The sequence below is a fragment of the Podarcis liolepis genome, assembly GCF_965112155.1.
Source record: "Podarcis liolepis genome assembly, chromosome: 2".
Taxonomy (NCBI): Eukaryota; Metazoa; Chordata; class Lepidosauria; order Squamata; family Lacertidae; genus Podarcis; species Podarcis liolepis.
In genome coordinates, this window is record NC_139555.1 from 65,085,417 (window position 1) to 65,107,257 (window position 21,841).

The window sequence follows — 21,841 nt, forward strand, 5'->3', positions numbered from 1 at the left end:
ATCAAGAGAATGGTGCTATTGACACATCCAGTTTCTTTTGGCCTGTTAGTATTAAAAAGCTACATTAGCCAACAGTGAACAGAGATGGAATCCAATGGGGATGTTTGAACAATTGTTATTGGCTTCCAAAGCAGAGGTCCAAGATAAAAAGGGGAAGTTAGAATGGTTCTTCTATGTGGAGAGAAAATCAAAACTGCACAGAGTTTCAAGCACCTCTTGTCTCAGATCTGCTTTAGAACATTAGTATCATTTGGAACATTATGAAGTTATATAAGGAAGGTGGTCTCCAAAAAATATATACTCCACCTTTTGGACCACCAAAGAACCCAAATATGTATAGAAAAAATCAGAAAGGTGCAGCAGTAATAGCTAAAGGCCAACATTCAATCTGGAGATTTTAACCTTTTCCTTTCCACCACCATTGTGAATGTCCCAGCTACCCCTAACAAAGACTCTTTATCCTAACATAAACCAATGCAGCTTAGGCTGAAGGGTAAAAGAGCTTATGTACCCTCTTAAAAATTATACGTAGTGTCATTCCTCATCTTCATGATGGCCAATAAAACACATTCCTCACAAGCTTTCTTCTACTGGTCTTTTGCACCTCTCCCAATGGGAGCAGTTCTCAAAACCACATGCTAACATTTGCAGTGTTTATGCAATGGGATGAATCTTAAGCACTTTTATTTGGAAATATAGCCCATGGGACTTGGTTATATGTTTTATTCTTTAGGACCTCAGCATTAATATTTTCAAATGTGCCGGACTTTCATTTCTTTTTTAAAGGAACATTCTGCATTATGAAAAACGCCTTTTTCTTTTTCCTGTTTCATAGAGCAGGCAATGATGATGGTACAAATCTGAAAGGGCAATCTTACACATGTTTAGGGAAGTTTTAAATGTTTGAAGTTTTATTCTGTTTTTAGTGTTCTGTTGGGAGCCGCCCAGATGGACAGGGTATAAATAATAAAATTATTATTATTATTATTATTATTATTATTATTATTATTATTATTATTATCTGTTCAGAAGTATAAAAAAAACAACCATCGAGTTGAGAGGGGCTTACTCCCAGGAAAGTGGGTACAGGGTGGTAAGATAAGCCACAAATATGCTATTATTCAAGAACCTGCAATGGAAAAGAAAATAGAGAAACGTGTTTGTGAAGAAGACCAAATTGCTTCTTTGTGTTACTTCTTACATCAGAAGAGCCCTGCCAGATCACAACAATGGCCCATCGAGTCCTTCATCCTGTTCTGCCAGTAGTCAACCTGATGTCTATGCGAAGCCCACAAGCGGGACATGAGCACAACCGTACTCTCGCCACTTGGGGTTTCAGCACTAGCCCATGGTGGAATGAATCACCTTTCCTTGTTTAACCTCCCAGTGAGTCACCATCACTGCTCTCTTCAACAGCTGTTTTGAAGCCTACACAGCTGCAATCTCTTCCTGCCATGAAAGATAATCAAAAACATATGGCTAATATAAAGGGCAGAACTGGGTTAAAGAGTTACACAGCAGGAAGCTCTTCCAATGGATCCTTGATAACACAGATAAACATGGCGTGCCTATAGAACTATTTTTCACTTTCCTCTGCCTTCCCACTATAGACCATGAAAATTATAACAGCACAAGTCTCTTTTTGAACTAAGAGATATTCCTTGCTCCCCTTAAACATACTGCTGAATAGCTTTAGGAGTGTAGTTTCACAAAAGAAAAGGAGGCTTTAGCAACCAGGGCATTCATTTTTGCCCAGCTAAGCTTGGGCTTGTTAAAAGTAAACTAAGGCAGCTGCTAACATTGACTTTTGGGATGTGTTTTATGACTGTAAACAATCTTAATCCAGTAGGATCAGAAAGAAAATCCTTCAATAATATGCATCCTGTGTCAGGGCTAGTTTTGTCATGCTCTATTTTTAGAAAGTCATATCAAACCATCAATATAGGCCTCGTCAATTTCAGTTCCGTTAAAAGTTCTCAGAAGCAATTTCATTATATGTGGCATCCAAGGTGCTAGGATTTGAGCATGTGACTGAGGAGGGAGATGAGATCCCATTGCCCATCACTGTGAAGTTCTATCCCCTCCTGAATTTTCAAGGCATAAAGCAAGATCCAATTGAACATGAGCAGGCATTCACTCGTGCAATGGGACTTCACCCACCTGTCATCCTCCCATCCCTAGAACACCATGACAGTGCTTCTTACTTCAGAGTAAGATTAATAAATTGTAGTTTGTAAAGGGCTTGTCAAGAGCCATTACTGGCCATGGATAATGAACAGCATTTTATCTTACTTGTATAATTTTTTAATTTTCACATTCATTCCAATAGGTGTAGAACTGGAAAGCTGTAGGAGTAAATGCATCCGCCATTTACAAAATTAAGGGGGAGAGTCCCTGAAATGTCACATGGAAATTCATACCTCATCATGGTTAAGGGCTACCTGGAACATGGATATTTTTTTTCCCAGTGTTGTCAGGGTGAATTTGACCCCCATCTGTTGATGGAGGGTTAGGCCTGACTTATGTAGACCCAGGACCATCCTAAAGTGGTGTGTGTGTGTGTGTGTGTGTGTGTGTGTGTGTGTGTGTGTGTGATGAATGGGGAAGCGGAAGAGGATCCCAGTGAGGGATGTAGCCATGACTGGAACCTACCGGGGCAAGCCAGTGATGGAAAAGGAGATGTTGGTGTTGCAGAAAGTGCACACAGGATGACAGAGGATGACAGAGGATGGGGGTCAGTCTGCAAGGACCAGAAGAGCATCATCAGAGCCAGAGAGGCACCCGTCTCCATGAACAAGGCAGGTTCTGAAGCATATGGTGCAGCAGGAGATATGCTCTGGGAGGCTAAGGCAGGCCAGGACACACAGCCCGACTCACTAGCTGGCCAGGTGGGGCTCTTGGCTCTAGGAAGAGGTGTATGATTCCTCAGCTGGATTTGGCTCAGGACAGGTGAGGGTTACGTGCCTCACCAAGCCCAGGTACTACAATCAAGAGGAAAAAGGGGAGAACCATGGGGCTGCCTGCTCAACTGCTCATGTTAATGGACCTTGGCTTGGATTTTCCAGGACCTTTGGGTTCACCTCTGAACTGTGTTTCCTGGCTGGTGGACTTAAAACTTAGCTTACATGGATTGACCCCGCACCGTGTTTCCTGTTTGTTGAACTTTGGACTTGACATACTGTATGGGACTTGCCGCTAGGTAGGCTGGGGGTTCAGGACAATGTGTATTAAATGAGAAGGGTGTTCTGTGCTCCAAATGTTATTCTATAGAATAATATTTATTTATAATTAAATTCCCTTCATATTACAGAATCATTTCAACTGAAATAGACTTGGAACGCACAGAAGGGTGTTGTTGAATGTTCTAGGGAAATAGTGGAATGTTTTCACCCAATATTTACAGACTGACTCATTCATTGATTCTAAAAAAAGATGCCGTTCAGTGGTTCGGTGCATAAAAATTCATGCCCTTTGAATGGGAAGGTTGAAACCATTGCAAAAATAAATCACTATATGAAAAACAAATTACAAGCAAAGCTGGAATGAAATCATTAATTTCACTGCGATGTAACCCTCATGTTACTGTAGCAAAGTATCTGGCACTGTTCTTTTTTAAAATAGAGTCATAAAATTAATCATGGAATGTGATGTGGGAAAAATAAGCTCTCCTTTTTAGAATAGAAGAATATTAGTAGCTTTAGGAAGCTACTACCATAATGATGGACGTTTTATTTATCACAGAATATATAGAGTGTTCTACATTCAAGAATACTTCAGTGGTGTACAGAAATAATACATAATACAGGTCATAAAACAATAGTAAAATATTGAAGGCAACAGGAATTAAAAACAACAAACATTGATCACAGTTCTCATGTTTGAAGAGTCCACCTGTAATGACACCTCTAAGTTCTGGTACTGATTTTGGGGTGGCAAATCTTCACTGACTGATCCATAATAGAACTTGGTTTTGGATAGGAAAAGCTCAGCTTTTGGTTTCAGCTGCACTGGCTCCCGGTGGAGTACAGGATCAGGTTTAAGGTGCTGGTTTTAACCTTTAAAGCCCTATATGGCCTAGGACCCTCATACCTACGGGACCGCCTCTCCTGGTATGCCCCACAGAGGAACTTACGGTCTGCAAATAAAAACATCTTGAAGATCCCAGGCCACAGAGAGGTTAGGCTGGCCTCAGCTAGAGCCAGGGCTTTCTCGGCCACGGCTCCAATCTGGTGGAACGCTCTGTCACAAGAGACTAGGGCCCTGCGGGACCTGACATCTCTCCGCAGGGCCTGCAAGACAGAGCTGTTCCACCAGGCCTTTGGTCAGGGCACAGCCTGACCCCCTCCTCTAGCAACCTGCACAGAATTTTGCTTAATGGTTGCCATCAATTTGATTTTAATTAAGTTTTATAATGAAATGTTTTTAGAACGTTGGATTATTTTGATTGTTGTTAGCCGCCCTGAGCCCAGCCTCGGCTGGGGAGGGCGGGATATAAATAAAATTTATTATTATTATTATTATTATTATTATTATTATTATTATTATTATTTCATTCATTCAGAGCAACTTTGTTATCAGAAATCCTAATACAGAATTGAAGAGTGACACAGTCTTGCAAGATTTATTGCAATCCCAAAAATGTATGTGTGCCATACCCATTGTCACTGAGGAGCTGTCTGCAGTGCTGAACTAGGCTGGAGGCAAACTATTCCAGTTTACATTTCACTGGATACCACAGTGAAACTTACATCAAATCAGGAGGAGAGCTAACATTGTTGAAAAATTAAGTACAGGAATTAGGAGTTCCTGTTTCTGAAACATGAAAGGCTTGTAAATGTGGAATAAAATTGTTCCAACTAAAACACAACCTGTCCACAATTTTTTTGCAGGAGAAGCCACGGTGCGCAGCATGCCTTAGATCTGTAGGTCTTATCTAGAATATATTTTAACATTTCTGGGAAGTGACTATGTTGGGAGAGCTAGCTATGTGCTGGGTGCATTATTTAACTAAGTGTAATGAATTTTGGGAGTCAGTCAACATTCAAAAATTATGCTCAAATCTAATTGGGTTTGCACTCCCATTTACTAATTCATTTAGTATATAGAACATACCTTGTCAGTGGGAAATTGATTGGATAGGTTGCATCCTTAATTTAATTTAATGTTTCTTATACTCTGGGGTATTCAGCGATGTTCCTATGAATATGTAATTTCCTTAAGCGCTAGCAAGCCAACCTCATTCATAGCTACCTGATCTAAAAAGCAGATAACTATGAAAAAACCAGGATTTCTGATAAAACTATATACACAAGAACAATTTATGTACACTATGTTGATTTTAATGCTAACAGAATTTCTGTGCAAGGAAGCATATGGCTGATTTTGCCATTTATTTGTCTCTCACACATACAAAACCATCATATGTGAATCACAAGGGATGAATTCTGTTCTGGATACTGTATTATTTGTTAAATTTGTATACCATCCTTCATCCATAGATCTCAGGGCAGTTCACAAACCTAAAAATACAATATAAAAAACAAAATACATAATAAAGAAAAGAACAAAAAGAACCTGTGCACAAACCAATAACCTCTCCCCTCTCCCATTCGTTCCCTTCTCACAAACCCATTGAAAAAGGATATAAGCCAAAGGCCTGGTTGAAGAGGAATGTTTTCACCTGCCACCTAAAAGTGTCTAATGAAGGAATCAGTCTTTTTACTGAAATGTATTCCAAAGCCAAGGCACGTATGTTATAATAAGGGTGTATAAACAAAAGCACAGATTATTCCATCAGGAATTCTTTTGCTACGGCAAATTTATAACCTAGATACTTCTAGAATAGCCTTATACAATATAAGGCCAAAAGGCTCAAAGAATTTCAAAGAACCATTATACATGTCTTGCATCTTTGTGAGAACATCTAAGTCTCTGCCTAAACTAATCCAAAGAGAGAGGGCAAGGAGATTGCAGGGCAGTCTTGTAGTCCAGTATCAGGATTATTCAATGAAGTTTTTAATTGGAGGAGTTCCAACACCCATTTTTGGGTGTCAGTTTTGACCAAAACACAAAGGTTGGTGTGCTCCTAGATTCGGCTCCAGGTGACTTTGGAATCTAAGCAGTCCTATAACAGGACTACATAACAAGTTCTTGGACAAAGAAATATCTGTGGTCCTCTGAAGGAGAATATCTGTGGGGGGTGCTCAGTTGCAAGGCTGTCTAGTTGAAAATGTCAGAATTCTTTTCTACCAATTCAGGCTTCCTCAGATTTCATCATCTAGTGGCAGATTTATGAGCTTCTCAAATCAATCAAGTTTTCACTGTGAGAACAAGTACATCCATGGTCTGGAAAGCAAGTGGCTTTCTATATTTTCCAGATTGTGCAATAAGGACTGAGGAGGCAGCTGAGAGATGGAGGTAAAGAGAGACCTATGCTGGATTCTGAGGTGCACAGAGGGGAAAGAGATAGTAGTAATCAGTGTTTTGGTAAAAATAAGATGAGCAGCAATGATTCTTCAACATCAGCTTCATTAGACTGGTCATGTTGTGTGGATGCCGGATTATTGTCTTCCAAAGCAACTACTCTATTCTGAACTTAAAAATGGGCAGCATAATGCTGGTGGTCAACAAAAGAGGTTTAAAGACTCTCTCAAGGCAAATCTTAAAAAATGTTATATAAACACCAACAACTGGGAAGCACTGGCCTGCAAGCGCTCCAATTGGAGAGCAACCATTGCCAAAGTCATGGACTTTGAAGACACTCGAACTCAGGACAAAAGGGAGAAACATGCTAAGAGGAAGGCAGGTTTGGCAAACCCTCACCATGATCAACTCCTGCCCGGAAACCTATGTTCCCACTGTGGAAGGACATGTGGATTCAGAATTGCCCTCCACAGTCACTTAGGACTCACTGTTAAAACCGTGTTCATGGAAGACAATCTTACTCGGCTATGAGTGATCACCAGAGAAGAAGAAGAAGAAACTACTACTAGAGAAATGAATTCTTAATTGAAGAATTAACCCCTCTCCATTTTGTTGGATGTAACTCTTTGTGGCACTCTGCACAAGCTTAAGGCTTAAGGCTTTGCTCTCTTGTCTCCCCGAATGGTTGACCAATATGGTGTACACAAGGAAGGCATATAAAGCCCGGGGAATTATGCCAAACTTTACAAGTAGCTCTCCTGAACTTCAGAAAAGACAAAATAAAATCACACAGCTTTTCCTTCAGGAGAGTAAAAAAGAGTCGAGCAAGCTGATACAAGATACAAGATATTTCCTGCTTTGGACTGGTCAATAAATCTTAAAGGGCACATGCAAGAATCTAGGAATACAAGTCCTTCAATAAATTTGACCATAGAATTGGCCTTGGCAGAGGACATAAACAAGGCTAATTTGAGAAATATATTGGGGCAAACCGGCGAGCCTATACAGAGGCAGTCTTTTGACCTAAGTAAAAGCCCACCCAGACAGCAAGCCATTTCTAAATGCACACAAACACGAGAGAGAGACACTCAACTCTAGGAACAGCTTCATATGGTTTGCTCTGAATTAACCCTCATCAGTAACCCTTTCTTACAGCAAGCAATGGGCTGCTTACAACATTAGTGGAAAATTTTACAATTCAAGAGAGAGCATTAGAGTCAAAAGAAGTTGAAAAGTACTCATATCTTGATCAACGTGCCATGGGTGCCAGCACAAAATGGCTGCAACAGTCAGCAAAAAAAGGAGAGGTGACTGTACTCCATACAAGCGAATAGCCACACAAAAAGCACAGGTTGAAATGGTGCTATGAAAAAGAGGCCTGTAAACTAGGAAAATGGGAGGATAGGCCGAAGAAAAGAGAAAGAGAAGGGATACAGAAAGAGAAGGAAAAAAGCAGTTTTGCAGCAGAAAGGAAAAAAAGGAGAGGGTTTAATAGAAGAGGATTAGAGAAAAATGCCCATTATTGGGCACAGAGATTAAAGGAGTTACCAAAAAGGATTACAAAGAAAATACGGAATTAAAATGGCAACAAAAGAGACTTTTCTGCGGCTAATATGCTAGTGCAGCCACCTCAGGTTGGTAAATATAAAATAGTAAATATAACAATTGCCCTCACGGCAATTTAAGGTATAAATCTCTAAAGAAAGCTTCTTGTATTATACATCTTTCTTTACTGGTTTACAATTTAAGTGGTTATGCATTATTCACCAACGGGCAGAGTATTATTCACTGCACCACTGATGATAATACAGTGATGACAAAGAGGAACACAGTGAGATGAAAAAATGAATCTGTGGGGATCTCTGCCATTAATATGCCATGGAAACAGTGAGCAACTCCAAAGCCTTACAGGTTATACAAATGTAGGGGCTGTAACTTGTACTTAAAATGAATTGTTGGATAATTTGCCTGGCATCTGATGAATTCAGAATTAGCTGGAAGATTGCCACCTAGCGGATTATGTGCTGAGTTTAAATTTATATTTCTTCACAGGAGGGTTAGGTGGTGGAGGGGGGGAGAGAAAATATGTGTGGAGGCAAGGGAAAATGCAACTTTAAATTTTAAAATAGAACATTTCAATGCAATAAAAATTAAAATGTAAATGTAGAAATTCCACTTGCAAGACACTAATTTATTTAAGATGCAAACCCAGCAGGATGTGCTTTTGCCATAGTTCAGCTATTTAACTTAAAATGCTCTTGCTCAGCATTCCTCTTCCTAATTATACAGGTTGTTTGTTCTTAACTTAGGCTACAATCCTAAACACTAGTGAGTCAACATGCACTGGACTGCAGTGTTAAGAAATTGTTAGGGGGAGAGAGAACAGTTATTTGAAATGCTGTGTCATGGCCAAGACTTGATTTGTTTATGATATGGTGGAACACACTCAAGCAGTAGGCTGATGAACAATTGCCAGTGTCAGCTATACCAGCTGCTGTGGCTGCAGATGCCAAACAAAGAATTAATGGCTCAAGTAACCGTGGGAAGTCTAAACAACTTTCCCTCTTGGTACATGAAAGACTAACAGTGTGGTGTGATATTTCCTGTATGCCAAGTTTGAAAAAATTGCCTTTCCCTTCACAAGACACGCATTTACTCATTTTGATCATGTCATGGAATAATATTTATCAGTGCCAAAAATTGACACTAAATACATCTAGCAATATTAGCAAAACCAGAGACTTCAGAAATGCTCTCTGCATCCTTCCAACCCTATGGGGAAATTGTTTTTACTTTCAAACTGCTAGGTTACAGCTGCTTCAATTTATCACATGGTTCATTCTTGCAAAGTTGTAAGTGAAACAATAGCTTTGAAACTTTGGAAGCAACGGTTTCACTTGCAATATGCGGAGGTTTTCTTCAATGGCATTTCAGAGTGGAAATCTGAAACACTGAAGTGGCTTCATCTCTAGTGCTGTGTATTAATATTCCTGCAAACATAAAATCTTTGGAGAACGGTGGACAATATCCAATGTTAGTCATATTCAGAGAAGAACCATTGAAATCAATGGACAAGTCCATTCATTCCCACAGATCTAAATCAACAGTATGATTTAACTGGATCTCATCCAGTATATTTTGCTATGTAGGTTACATGCCACACCCATTCAAGATCCAAAAGTGAGAAGAAAGAACACAGTTCTCCCTGGGTCTGGAAGAAAAGGCATGCTAATGTCCTGTTATCGTTTGTGGAACAACTTTTAAGATTTACTGCTGAAAAGGCTTGATTCTTCGGCATAATTTGAAGCTACACATGTTCACAGACCAACAAGTAGTTGCAGATGGTGTATCTCAGTTCTATGTAAGATTCAAAGCAGATACCAGCCATAAGCTGGAAGTATATAGGACTGAAGTATCAACTTTTACAATGCGTATTGAATATTCTGATTTACAAGCAAGCACGTGCACACTTAAAATGAACATTTTTTTAGCTTTGGGGATCCTAACCAATATGCTGTCAGTACTATGAAGCTATTTTGTCTCTGGTTTGGAAGTGACATTAAAGTTAAATTCAAAGACACTAGCTTATTTTGCATTACCATTTTATGATATTCAAAGTTATTTACATCTCCTAGCAGTGGCAGTGAAAAGAAGCCTTTTTAATTCCCCGTTATGACTATAATTACTGACAATTATATAAAGTCAAAATAAAACCTTCAGCTATTGAATTCTAGCAAGTGCGCAATGAGTTTGAAAAGAACAAAAAACCGCTGCAGTTGGCAAACAAAAGGCGGTATTTACAAGATTAGAATATAGTTAAATATACAATTTAACAAGGTGCTAAGGTGGAAAGGCTGCACCTTGGGGGAATTTTTGAACTTCTCTATGTATACTGGGCTCGTTTCTTTTGTTTACCTAAGATCCAAATTCACAGCAGGGCTCTGACGTTTGACAAACCTAATACAAGCGTACCGCATTATTTTAAGAGCATTGAAAGTCCCTCCACATTGCTCCATCACTTCCCTGGCGCTCCTAGAAGGCTTTACTTCAGTCATTAATTAAAAAACAAACAAACCCTACAAGTCTCCTCCAACATATTGCTCAAGGCGGTAAAGGAATTAAATGCTTTGAGGCTGAGCCCTTTCAATTTCCTAATCCTGGGTACTGCCCTCTTTTAACAACACTTGGGCTGTTCCGTCCCGCTTGATCTCTGCTAGCGCTATCATTCCCCGCCTTTTAACCTGCACGTGCCCCCCCCCCCCAGCATAAGGGCTCCTCCGCTGCAAACTTCTTCCCTTCACATTCAGTAATGTAAGCGGTGCCTAATTACAACCCTATGGCACAGCGCAGGAAAGGCAGCCTTGCTGGCAGGCAGGTTCCGCCCGGTCTACCCTCTTCCTCGCACTCGCTCCTATTTAAGCTTCTGGCCCTGTCAGCTCCACCACCAGCCCACAGGGGAAGACTACGGCCAGTACCATTTACAAAACATTTGAGGGGGGGCGGTTGGCGGCGAGAGGAGCCGGAGCTGCCACGCTTCTACTCCCCCCCCCGCTCGGTGCCGGGCACTATCTGTGGGCGTGGCCTAGCCTCGAGGTTTCTGGGCGGCGCTCCAACGCCAAGCTTCTTCCCCCCCCCACCCGCTCGCGGTGGGAGTGGTAGTGCCCACCCCTCCGGAGCGGAAGTGCCTGACGGAGCGGAGTTGGCGGGTCGGCTTCGCCTCGCGCGCTGCTCGAGTGCTGCTGCTGCCGCCGCCGCGGTAACCGCCGTAACCGCCGCCTCAGCCCCTTGTGTGAGGGGAAAGTTGGGGTGGGGGCTTCCCGGCGGCTTCTCGGATGCGGCGGAAGCAGAAGCGGCTGCTGCAGGCGGTGGGTCTGGCGCTGGCCGCCCTCGTCTTCCTTCCCAACGTGGGGCTTTGGTCGCTTTACCGGGAGCGGCAGCTGGATGGCGGCGGCGGAGGCGATGGCAGAGAAGCGGCAGGCGGCGGAGGCGCGGGGGGAGCCCGCGGGGCGGCGGCAGCTGGGGCGGTACCGGCGGCAGCGGCGGCAGCAGCCCGAGGAGAAGCGCAGGTGAGAAGTGGAGGGAGCCGCATATTTTTCTCCTCTCTCTCTGTCTCTTCGCCTCACGTCTGGGGTCTTGTGGGGAAGAGCGGTTGCTACTTCGGGTGTAGCCGGGCGACGAGGATCCTCCTGAGGGGACGACTCGGACTATTATTATTTTTTTAAAAAAAAAAAATCTGCCTTTCATCCTCATTTCTATAGTCAGTGGTGACGGAAGAGGAAGCGGCCGCTCTCTATGGGGTGAAGGGCCTCTGCATTGCCTATACGTTTACATGTGTGTATATATACATGTGTGTATATATGTCTATACACATATGTATGTATATATGTACACACACAGAGAGGGATAGCTGAGCCGCATAGAGGTTTCTCTATCTTACACACACACTCACACAGACACACACACGTCCAGTGTGTATATGTGTGTGTACACACACACACACAGAGGGAAAGGATGGCTGAACTACACAGATGTTTCTATCTCTTACTTACTCTCTCTCTCACACACACATACACACATCCAGGGCATTGACCCATTAGTATGAAGGGGTGAGGGGGGGGGCAGAGGAAGGAAGCCACACTTCCTTTCAGGCCAAGAGGTGGCTGAGGATAAAGCAGCTGTCTGGGATGGGGTGGGGTGGAGGGAGGCTTTGTGACCCCCCCCCCCCAATGCTCTGTGGCTTTTGGCAGGCTCCGCTCCTCAGCCATTACCCTCCTCTCCTAGGCTAATACCCTTTGCAAGACTTGTAAGTCATAGTTGGCTTACCTGATCTTGCCTGTTCTACTAATAAGTGAACCAGGTGGAGGTGGAGAAAGTAAGGCAGAGTTTTCTTCCTCCTTTCTTTCTTTTTGGAGGGGAATAGACAGTTGCCGTTTTGAACCAGACTGAATTATAGGTTGATTTTGCAAGTGCTCACGCAGAAGAGCTCTAGATTACCAGGTTGTTGTTCTTTTTTTTTTTAAGAAAAAAAAACCTGATTGGGCATCTTTTGTATTAAGAGTTTCTGGGTTTCCCTTTTAAATTAACGTGCTGGCGTTATTCTTGTTTTGGCACCCTGTCATTAAGGAGCAAAATAAGGTGAAGAGCATGAGCTGTCATTGGTAAACTAATCTTCTTTGTTATAAGGCTCTCATTGTTTAGGTCACCTCAGAGTTAAGGGTGTAAGGTTGCAATCCTGTGCATATCTAATGGGAGCAGCAGTTTCGTCATGCTGGTAGAAGTGGACTGTTATGGCAGAGTAAATCTGTTACTGCTGCAAGACTACTTGTTGTTTTAACTTGGGAATTCATTGGCGTATATGTGTTTTAGTTTTGAGTGAGCACACACGACTCATTGAGGTGATCAGTTTTATATTTTATCTGTGAGTCTTATAGAGAAAGGGCCTCAATCAGCTACTCAATCAGGTAATGTTCTTTTCATTTATCTAAATATATACATTTAGTTCTGTATTGTACAGCTATGGTAACTTTATTTCTTTAGTGTTAATGAAAAAGGCTTCATTCAAGACAAAATGCTGTGACACACAAATGTGCAGTGTCTCCCAAAATAATAATCATAAATCTTAGCAATGTGTACAATGAGTTTTGAAAGTTCCTGCTGGTATGTCAGTTATAAACTTGTTCTGTCTTCACTTGAATGCCCTAAACATGAATCCCTTCTGTTGCCATTTCATGGACTTTTGTTTGTTCTTCTATTTTCACACTTTATTGCCCTCACTGATATTCAGATTTCAAGAAAAAATAATATTCTTAGGGGTACCTAATTAGGTATTATATATAAATTATGTGCACAGACCTAATCCACAGCCCTAACAACCTTTTTTGGCACACACTAGGAAAGGGGAGAGTGTCTGAGGTGGAAAATATTATCAGAGAAATTTGTTATGTTTGCGTTTGACAGAGGGAACAGACCAATCTTTAACAAGTGTTTAAACACAGTTGTGAGAAGAACCAGGTAGGCCTTGGAGAGAGGAGTCATGAGCAGGGTGCATTCAGGATATATTATTGGGTATATGGAAGAAGGGAAATGTACCAGAGATGCAGGCAGAGAAGTGGAAAGTTATCTTCTTCTCAATTATGTTGAACCTCATTTCAAATCTCTCGGCTGCTATACCATAGGCTGGGATTGAGGGAAGAGGTGTGTGCTTTGATGAAGTGTAGCCTTCTGCTGTGCTTGCAGTTGGGAACAGTGGCTACCTCCTCTGTTGAGGCCATGAGGAGGAGTTAGCTTTTGCTTCTATATTAGATTATAACATGCCATAACATCTGAACCTAGATAAAATCCAGTATTCTTAAGTATCATCAGTGAGGGTGGGGAGAGGAAACCAGCTTCCAGCAATGGTTTATTAAGCTGGCTTTTCACTTACCATAGTAAAGATTAACCACAGTTTAGTGCTGGGATGTAACACTAAATTGTGGTTGATCTAAAATGGAAAGAGACATGCCAGATATTGTCTTTGCAGCTGTGCTGGAGTCAGTATGTGAGCCCAGGGGGTTGCTACAGCTTGTCCGTGTAATGAATGAATGAATGCCTTCAATGTATTGGTTTAATTTAAATTGTAGGGAGATTAGTGCTGTGAGAAATCAGTGGCTTTGCAGATGGCATTTAACATGGTTCATAATTACCTGTAAAACTTTTAAAATAATTAATATTGGTTTCTGGTCCTTATAAGTCATGCCAAATTTAATGTACCTATCATAGCTCTTTCACTCAGCAGTGGAGTGGAAACCAGTAATGGTAGAACTGCAAGTATTTGTTTACCAAAAAGACTACAACATTTAGTGGCTCTCCGTTGCAGCATTAGTTTATTACAAAATGATCTCACAAAGCTGAGTACAGTTGGATCATAAAGCTTATAATTAATAATGTATTTTCATCTTTCTCCTCATTAGGAAAACATTTGTTAGATTACTTCTGCAAAGCTGTGATTAATTTTCTCAGCCTCCTCTTAGTCTGTTAGTTAGCATGTCATTAAAAAAAAATCTAGCCCTACAATTACAAAAAATATAGATTTGCAGTTCACTGTAATACAAGACTCTGTGAACTGCGCAGTGCATGGGAATATTAGTACCATTGTCATCATAACACCTGGTGATAGAGGATGAAAACTGCATTCTCAGTAACATCCACAAGCTAATTTTTGCATTTTAGTTTTCTGGATGTGTTAACACCTCTCAGAGGACTGTCTGTTGTAAAGTCAAGCAGTATCCTCTTGTTTGTATATTTGGCAAGCATACAAAAGAAGTCATCTGTCATGCAGTCATCTTATCCTCAGTCTTAAGACTGTACTGTAGGCATGGAGGGCAAATTATTCAAGTATTGTAACAGTACCAACCAGTGTGTCATGTGCTGGCTATGTTTGCATCTTGAATGATATATTGTAGTCCATATCACAAACTCTTGATAATACTGTAGTCACCAGAACATCTGGTGAGGAAAGGAAGCCTGTTGTGTGATAGTGAGTAAAAAGTGCTAAGTCTGGAACTAAATCGGTACACTAGAAGCAAATGTCTCCCCACCCCCACTATTTTCAAACACAGCACAATTATTTGAGATTCCTGTGTTGCAGGGGGTTGGACATGATGACCCATGAGGGTTCTTTCCAATTCTATGAACCAGAAAATGCTTATTTCAATAATTAAACTTCCTCATTTTGTAACTACATTTCTAAACAAAATTCTAACTAGTTTCTGTACTACATCTGAGGGTAAAACCCTAGGACTTTGCTCATGCTTTCAGTTCATTGTTTATGGTTGTATTTATTTGTAGACATAAAAGGGAAGTTGTGGATTTGTTTCTCTGTCAGGATGCTGACCAAGATCGTCTACTCAGACTTAAGTGACAGAACTTTCCAAAGTCCAGAGTTTGTTTGTTTTTTGTAATCTGTGTTTTTTGTAAGGTGGAAAGTATATTTTTATCTATTTGTTTTTTTAAAGGCATGCCTTGCTTTTCACAACATCTGAGTCTCAAAGCATCTTTCAAAAAGTAAAAGCATACAAAATACAAAATTTAAAACATGAATTAAAACAGAACAGGATTCATGATACAAAGGCTTACTGAAAGAAATAATTATAAACTGATGATATGATCATTCCCAATGTCAGCACTACATCAAAGTATGGCCCATTCCCCACAAGTTTTAACAGAGTTCTGTATCCCCTGGCTCCCTCAACATACGCAAAGGCAGAACAACAGGGCAGTGCAAGGAAGGGGAATCTGTTCCACAGTTATTTATTTAAAGTAATTTGTTAGGTGCCATTCAAAATACATTACTTTCCCATGACAGCTTACATCATTTAAAACAATTTAAAACTTATATCCCAGGAAAGGAAGTGTGGGGCCACTTCTATATGCCAAACTGACCTCTGTTTATGGCTTCCATAAGCAAGATTTTTCTATAGCTGATCTACATTTCTGGAAGGTTCACATATTTCCATCTACCTTGCTGCTCAGACAAGTTAACGTACATATTCTGCAAAAACTGTTGAGTGGCATGTGGCTATGTCAGAGGGGGAAATCAGTTGTAGGAGTGCTGAGCCTTATAGGAAGAGTGTCATATCTCAATAGGAATGTTATTGCACAGAACAGGGGCAGTCACATTGAAAGCCCTGCTTTGAGTTACTGCAGAATGAGCTTCTGAAATCTTTGGAATTTAAAGAAGAAATTATATTGCAGACCATAGTGATCTACTGGGTATATAAGGGATAAGACAGGCTTTCAAGTAAACTGGTCCTGATCTCCTTGAACTTGGCCTAGTAGCAAATTGGCAACCAGTGAAAATCCCACAAGCAAGGTGTTGTATGCTGGCGGCGGTTTCACCGACAAACAACCATTCTGCACCAGTTTCAGCCTCCACCTCCATACCAAGAATAGCCTCACATACAGCACATTGCAGTAATTCAGCCACATGGTTACCAATGCACAGACAACTGTGGACAAGCTACCCTGATCCAGGAATGGCTATAGCTGTCTTAACAACCAAAGTTGGTGAAATGCAGTCCCGGCCACGTAGAGCACATGTGTGTCTAGTGGCAGAGCACTAGCTCCTTCAGAGAGAGTGTGACCTCACCCAGGACACGCAAATTAATGATTTCCCAGATTGGGGACACTCACCTACAGAGCTTTCATTTTGCTAGGATTCAGACTAATTTTAACAGGATTCAGGCTCACTGTGAGAACAGGATGCTGGACTACATGGGGCATTTGCCTGATCCAGCAGGCTCTTCTTATGTTCTTATCTATTGAGCATGCATCATGATTTGTATTCAGGGAAATTAGATGGTGTTGGCTATTTAATGAGCATTCATTGTCATTTGCTGGAAGGTTAGATGATGTTGCATTAAAGCAGGGTTATCCCACACTTTCCAGGGCATTTCCCCCTCACTTGCTGCAAAATATGTAACCTTTTTGGAAACTAAAACATGGTTGAACTGCTGATCAGGACTAAGCAGTGGTAATACATTTCACCAGTATTAACAAGCTCCATTGGATTCCTGTCTGCTTCCAGAATTACAGTTTTCTGTCTTCAGGTAGGTAGCTGTGTTGGTCTAACGCAGTCAAAATAAAAATAATAATAAATAATAAATTGTCCAGTAGTACCTTATAGACCAACTAAGTTTGTTCTAGTATAAGCTTTCGTGTGCATGCACGAAGACCAAACTTAGTTGGTCTATAAGGTGCTACTGGACAATTTATTTTATTTTATTTTTTAGTTTTTTGTCTGTTTTGATTCCCACATGAACTTGGCTACCATTTAAGGTCAAAGGGTGCCCTTTTCTCTGTGTTGTGCCATAACACAACAAGCAGGAAATGGCATTTTATGTGGAATGCTTTTCTTAGGGCTTTTCACCTGGCAAACATCCTGGTGAGTTTTGTGTACCAGGCGAAAAACTTCCTTATATGTTTCATCTTTTTGTTGCTGCTAATTGTGGTTTTAGCTTTGTTTTCAACCACAGCTTGTTTTACTTTGTAGGAAATGTATTTTAGTTGTAGCTGTTTTATTGTCCTGGCTAAGATTAATGTTTATGATATGAGATGTCTTTAAAAAAAATTTGGTCTACAGTGTAAAAGACACTACATTTCAATCAATATATCTGCAGGGAACAATTGATGATAGTATATTACACATGTTGCTACAAAGCCAAAAAGAGATTGAACACAAAGACAAAATAAGAATTAAGAAGTATTGCATTTCAAACAGTAGAAAACAAGATGCTTCTGGAATATGACAAACAAGGCATAAGGTTATGTTAACATCCAAAATTCAGAAACACAGTATTTTGTATATGGATGCTCAGTGAGTAATAGCCCTTTAGCATCTTCTCAACATCTTGCAGTAGTGAATTTCATAAGTTAATGATTAATTGTTGTTAGCAATACTTTATTTTCCCTGTTTCGAACATGCTGCACATAAACTTAAGTGGTCAATCCTTAATAGAGGGATTAAAAAGTTTTATTCACCTTTTGCTACATTATTCATATCTATCTGTCTATATGAACTACCAGCTAGGGTGACTATAACCATTTAATCAATATCTCTTCCACGCAGCACACTTCATACACATCCTCCCATCAACTGCCTGTGATTAGTGCAATACAATAATCTAAAGCTTCCCGCTGAATTTACATTTATCATTTTGCAATCAGCAGTTCCTATCCAATATAAAATCCTGATTTATTTCTATTACCACTATGTGTATATTCATTTTGCAAAGTAACCTTTCCAAACTTCTGCCTCTATTCATAAAAGTAGGAGAGGCTGTATTTCTCTTCTGCTCTTGTGAAGTAGCAATATATGGTTGGTGTGGGATCCTTTAGCTCATCCCAGAAAAAGTCTGAGGTGCAATTAATTAAATCCACATCTTTGTATTGACATACATAAAATATGGATAATTTCAGAAGAAGCCCAGATCAAAACACATGATTTTGATTTGCCTTTTCAAGAACTGGTACAAAAGACAGTTCTATTTTCCTGTTGTATTATAACCATTTACAGATGTTTTAGACATCATTTCTTAATGGGCTTTGACAGTGCCTTCTAAAAGCCAGCTGTTTGGCAAATTTTGGACTATAAATATATTGTGAATATGAGATAGAAATAAGTCCCTGTGAATCAGGTTTCATGGAGTCTAAACTTGAGAGTTAAGTATTCAATACTCTCTTTTCTTGTAAAATAGGTGATGGAAAATATTTATATATTATCCAGAAAAGTCATATTAATTATTTAGGACTTGATGCTGTCCTAGTTTTTTGACAGGGAAGATAAACTGCTGCACTTCCTTATACAGTTTAAAGATATGCTCATAATTTGTGTTGAGTCCCTGACATTTCACAGCCTACCGTAAGTTATGCTATATAGATACAGTGGTACCTCTGGTTACGTACTTAATTCATTCCGGAGGTCCGTTCTTAACCTGAAACTGTTCTTAGCCTGAAGCACCACTTTAGCTAATGGGGCCTCCTGCTGCTGCCACACCGCTGGAGCACAATTTCTGAAGCAAAGTTCTTAACCCAAGGTAATACTTCTGGGTTAGTGGAGGTTAGCATATGTAACCTGAAGCGTATGTAACCCGAGGTACCACTGTACTTATAGCTATCTAAAGGGTTAGAGATTCTTAAGTCTTTGCTTCTCAGGCAATATTGTACTCAGCCGTAAATACACCTGTCTTACATGAAAGGAAGTCCAATTGTTGCATCACTACCACATGATCAGACATATTTTGTTTTATTCCATTATTTGCTGTTTGAAGAAAAACATAATCTCTTAAGGTGTAGTTTTTGGCTCTTGTGGAGGTTAACCGGATCATTTCCAGGCCTTCTCCTGCATTCAGTCAACTGCTATCACTGTTGGTGAATGTTCAATGTTTATCAAAACGCTAAAACTGGGGGGGGACAAGATGTAAACAAACAGTAATCACTGTTTGCATACAAATTACTTCATCAAAATAGTTCTGCACTAATTTATTCAGTGAAGTGTGAGAGTTCTGTTTTCATGAGTCAAAAAAGAGCCATCTATGTGTATTCATATTTTGAGTCCTCAAAAGCTACCCCCATACAAAATTCGCAGACCTTTAAACCTTTGAGTTAAAAAAGTGGGTTAGGCAAACATTGCACAAGAATGATTTAAAAGAGAAAATTATACTGTGCATGCCTAGACACCTTTCCTCATTTTTCCCCATTAAAATTATTTCTGCTAAATTTTGCTCTCTCTTTTTGTAAATTTGGAGCTTGCAGAGCACTTTGAAGGGATATGTTTGTCCCTCTGGATCAGAGTCAACAGCTCTGAGACACATGATGTACCAAAGAGTGCTTTGTTATGATCTATCACCAATATGTTTAATCATTATTTCCAAAATGTTGATATAAAGGAGCTTTATATCATGATATTTTTACTTCATTAAAGATGGCTGTTTCAAACAATATCTCCAAAAAGGACTGCATTTTTCCTTGAAGTAATAATATTTGGAGTTTATATAGCACATTTAGAACATTCTAAGAACTTCACATACATGATTTTATTGCAATTGCCACAACCACCCATTAAAGTAGGTCAGCATTGCTTTCCCTTTATTGCCGATGAGGCAACTGAGACTGATAGAGTTTGCCTAAAGCCGTCTAACAAGATAATAGCTGTAGTGAGCTTTGAAGTAGAAATTTCTAGGTTCACAACTTATCCACTGTGCTACACTAGTTCAATGTGCTGATGGATTCATAATAATAATCTTACTAATAATCAGCCTTCTGAATTCCTCTTTCTCCATTTGAAAAAAAGGGGGTTGTGTTAGAATTAAAAGAAAGTTTACGCACATGTGAGTAAAAACAGTGCCAGCAGCCACAGCTTTGCTTTTTTGTCCTTGTTATGGCAGTTAGAGGCCAGCTACTGCTTTGTCTAAAAAAGGAGCTTGGCACCATAACTGGTTCTCTCCCACAAATACATGCATGCTCTTCAGCCTTAACATTTGGGTTGCTAATTTACCTTCTGGCTGCTGCATACCTCTATTTTGCGCATTTGTATTATGCTGGTTTTAATACATAATTTCCAATTCAGAATACAACAGTATTCCAAGGAGGAAATAGCACCAGAGCAAATCGTTTCACCAGTAGGAAATAGAATGGAGCAATCTCTCAGGATGGTCTTGCCACAGACAAATGTTTGTTCTTAAAAGGAAAATGAGTTTTCATTCCATACCCATGATGGATCAAATTTTGGATTAAACTTGTAGCCCCTTGCAAATGTCAGTCCAGCCAAAGGATATGGTTTTTGAAGGGTGTCTGTATGGTGTTTTGTATTTTTTAAAAAAAGAAATAAAATATGTGTGTGTGTGTGTGTGTTTTAATTGTCAAAAGGAGATTGACACCTACTTTAAGGTAAGGTTACCAGATGTCCCCATTTCCCAAGGACAGTCCCCGGATTTACAAATCAGTCCCCTGACAAAATCCTATCATTCCTACTGAAGTTGGAAAGTGTCCCCGGATTCATTGGAAAAAATCTGGTAACCTTACTTCAAGGTAATGGTGCCTGTATTGCCATGGTGAAAATATATTGTTCCAAAAGAACACAAAAAATGGTCTGCTATTGCAATAGTTTTATATTGCTCCATAAAACATAAGAGTCCTGTTGGATCAGATCAGTGATCTATCTAGCCCAGCATTGTGTTTCTCACCGTCGCAACCAAAAAGCAAGTCACAATGGCAATATCCTTCTCCTACTTTGGTTCCCTATCAACTTGTATTCAGAGGCATACTGCCTCTGTGCCTGGAGGTACAGTGGTGCCTCGCAAGACGAAAAGAATCCGTTCTGTGATTCTCTTCGTCTAGCGGTTTTTTCGTCTTGCGAAGCAAGCCCATTGACGGATTAGCGGATTAGCGCTATTAGCGGCTTTTAGCAGCTTATCAGATCAGCTGATAAGCGGCTTAGCGGCTTAGAAAAGGGGGGGAGGGGAAAAAACCCGCAGGAACTCGCAAGACATTTTCGTCTTGCGAAGCAAGCCCATAGGAGATTCGTTTTGCGAAGCACCTCCAAAACGGAAAACCCTTTCGTCTAGCGAGTTTTCTGTCTTGCGAGGCATTCGTCTTGCGGGGCACCACTGTACTGTATTACCATTGGGCATTTAGTGTTGCAGCACTAACCTTTGGAACATCCTCCTATTACATAGCACAAGAGCACCATGTTTATTGCAATTTTTGTGCAATCTCTGACACAGGAGGAACTGTACCCACAAATGCAGGCCCATCTTAAACAAGGATTTTTCTTAAGGCTGCATGCTAGGCTCTGTTTAAGTTTATGATCTTGATTTTTGTGCAAGGTGTAAAGTTGTAATCTTGAGAAGTTCCAGATTACCACCCCCCACCCAAAATATCA

The 21,841-nt window shown here is 40.3% G+C and overlaps 1 protein-coding gene across 1 annotated transcript in view; it reads left to right on the forward strand.

The window, feature by feature from the left end:
- The first annotated feature begins 11,120 nt into the window (after positions 1-11,120).
- The window catches only part of GALNT10 (polypeptide N-acetylgalactosaminyltransferase 10), a 39,352-nt gene continuing 28,631 nt past the window's right edge, over positions 11,121-21,841 (forward strand). Inside the window, exon 1 of the mRNA XM_083488381.1 lies at positions 11,121-11,489. Within this exon, the coding sequence (XP_083344507.1) occupies positions 11,256-11,489 (234 nt within the window). The 5' untranslated portion in view covers positions 11,121-11,255. The remainder of the gene's footprint in view (positions 11,490-21,841) is intronic.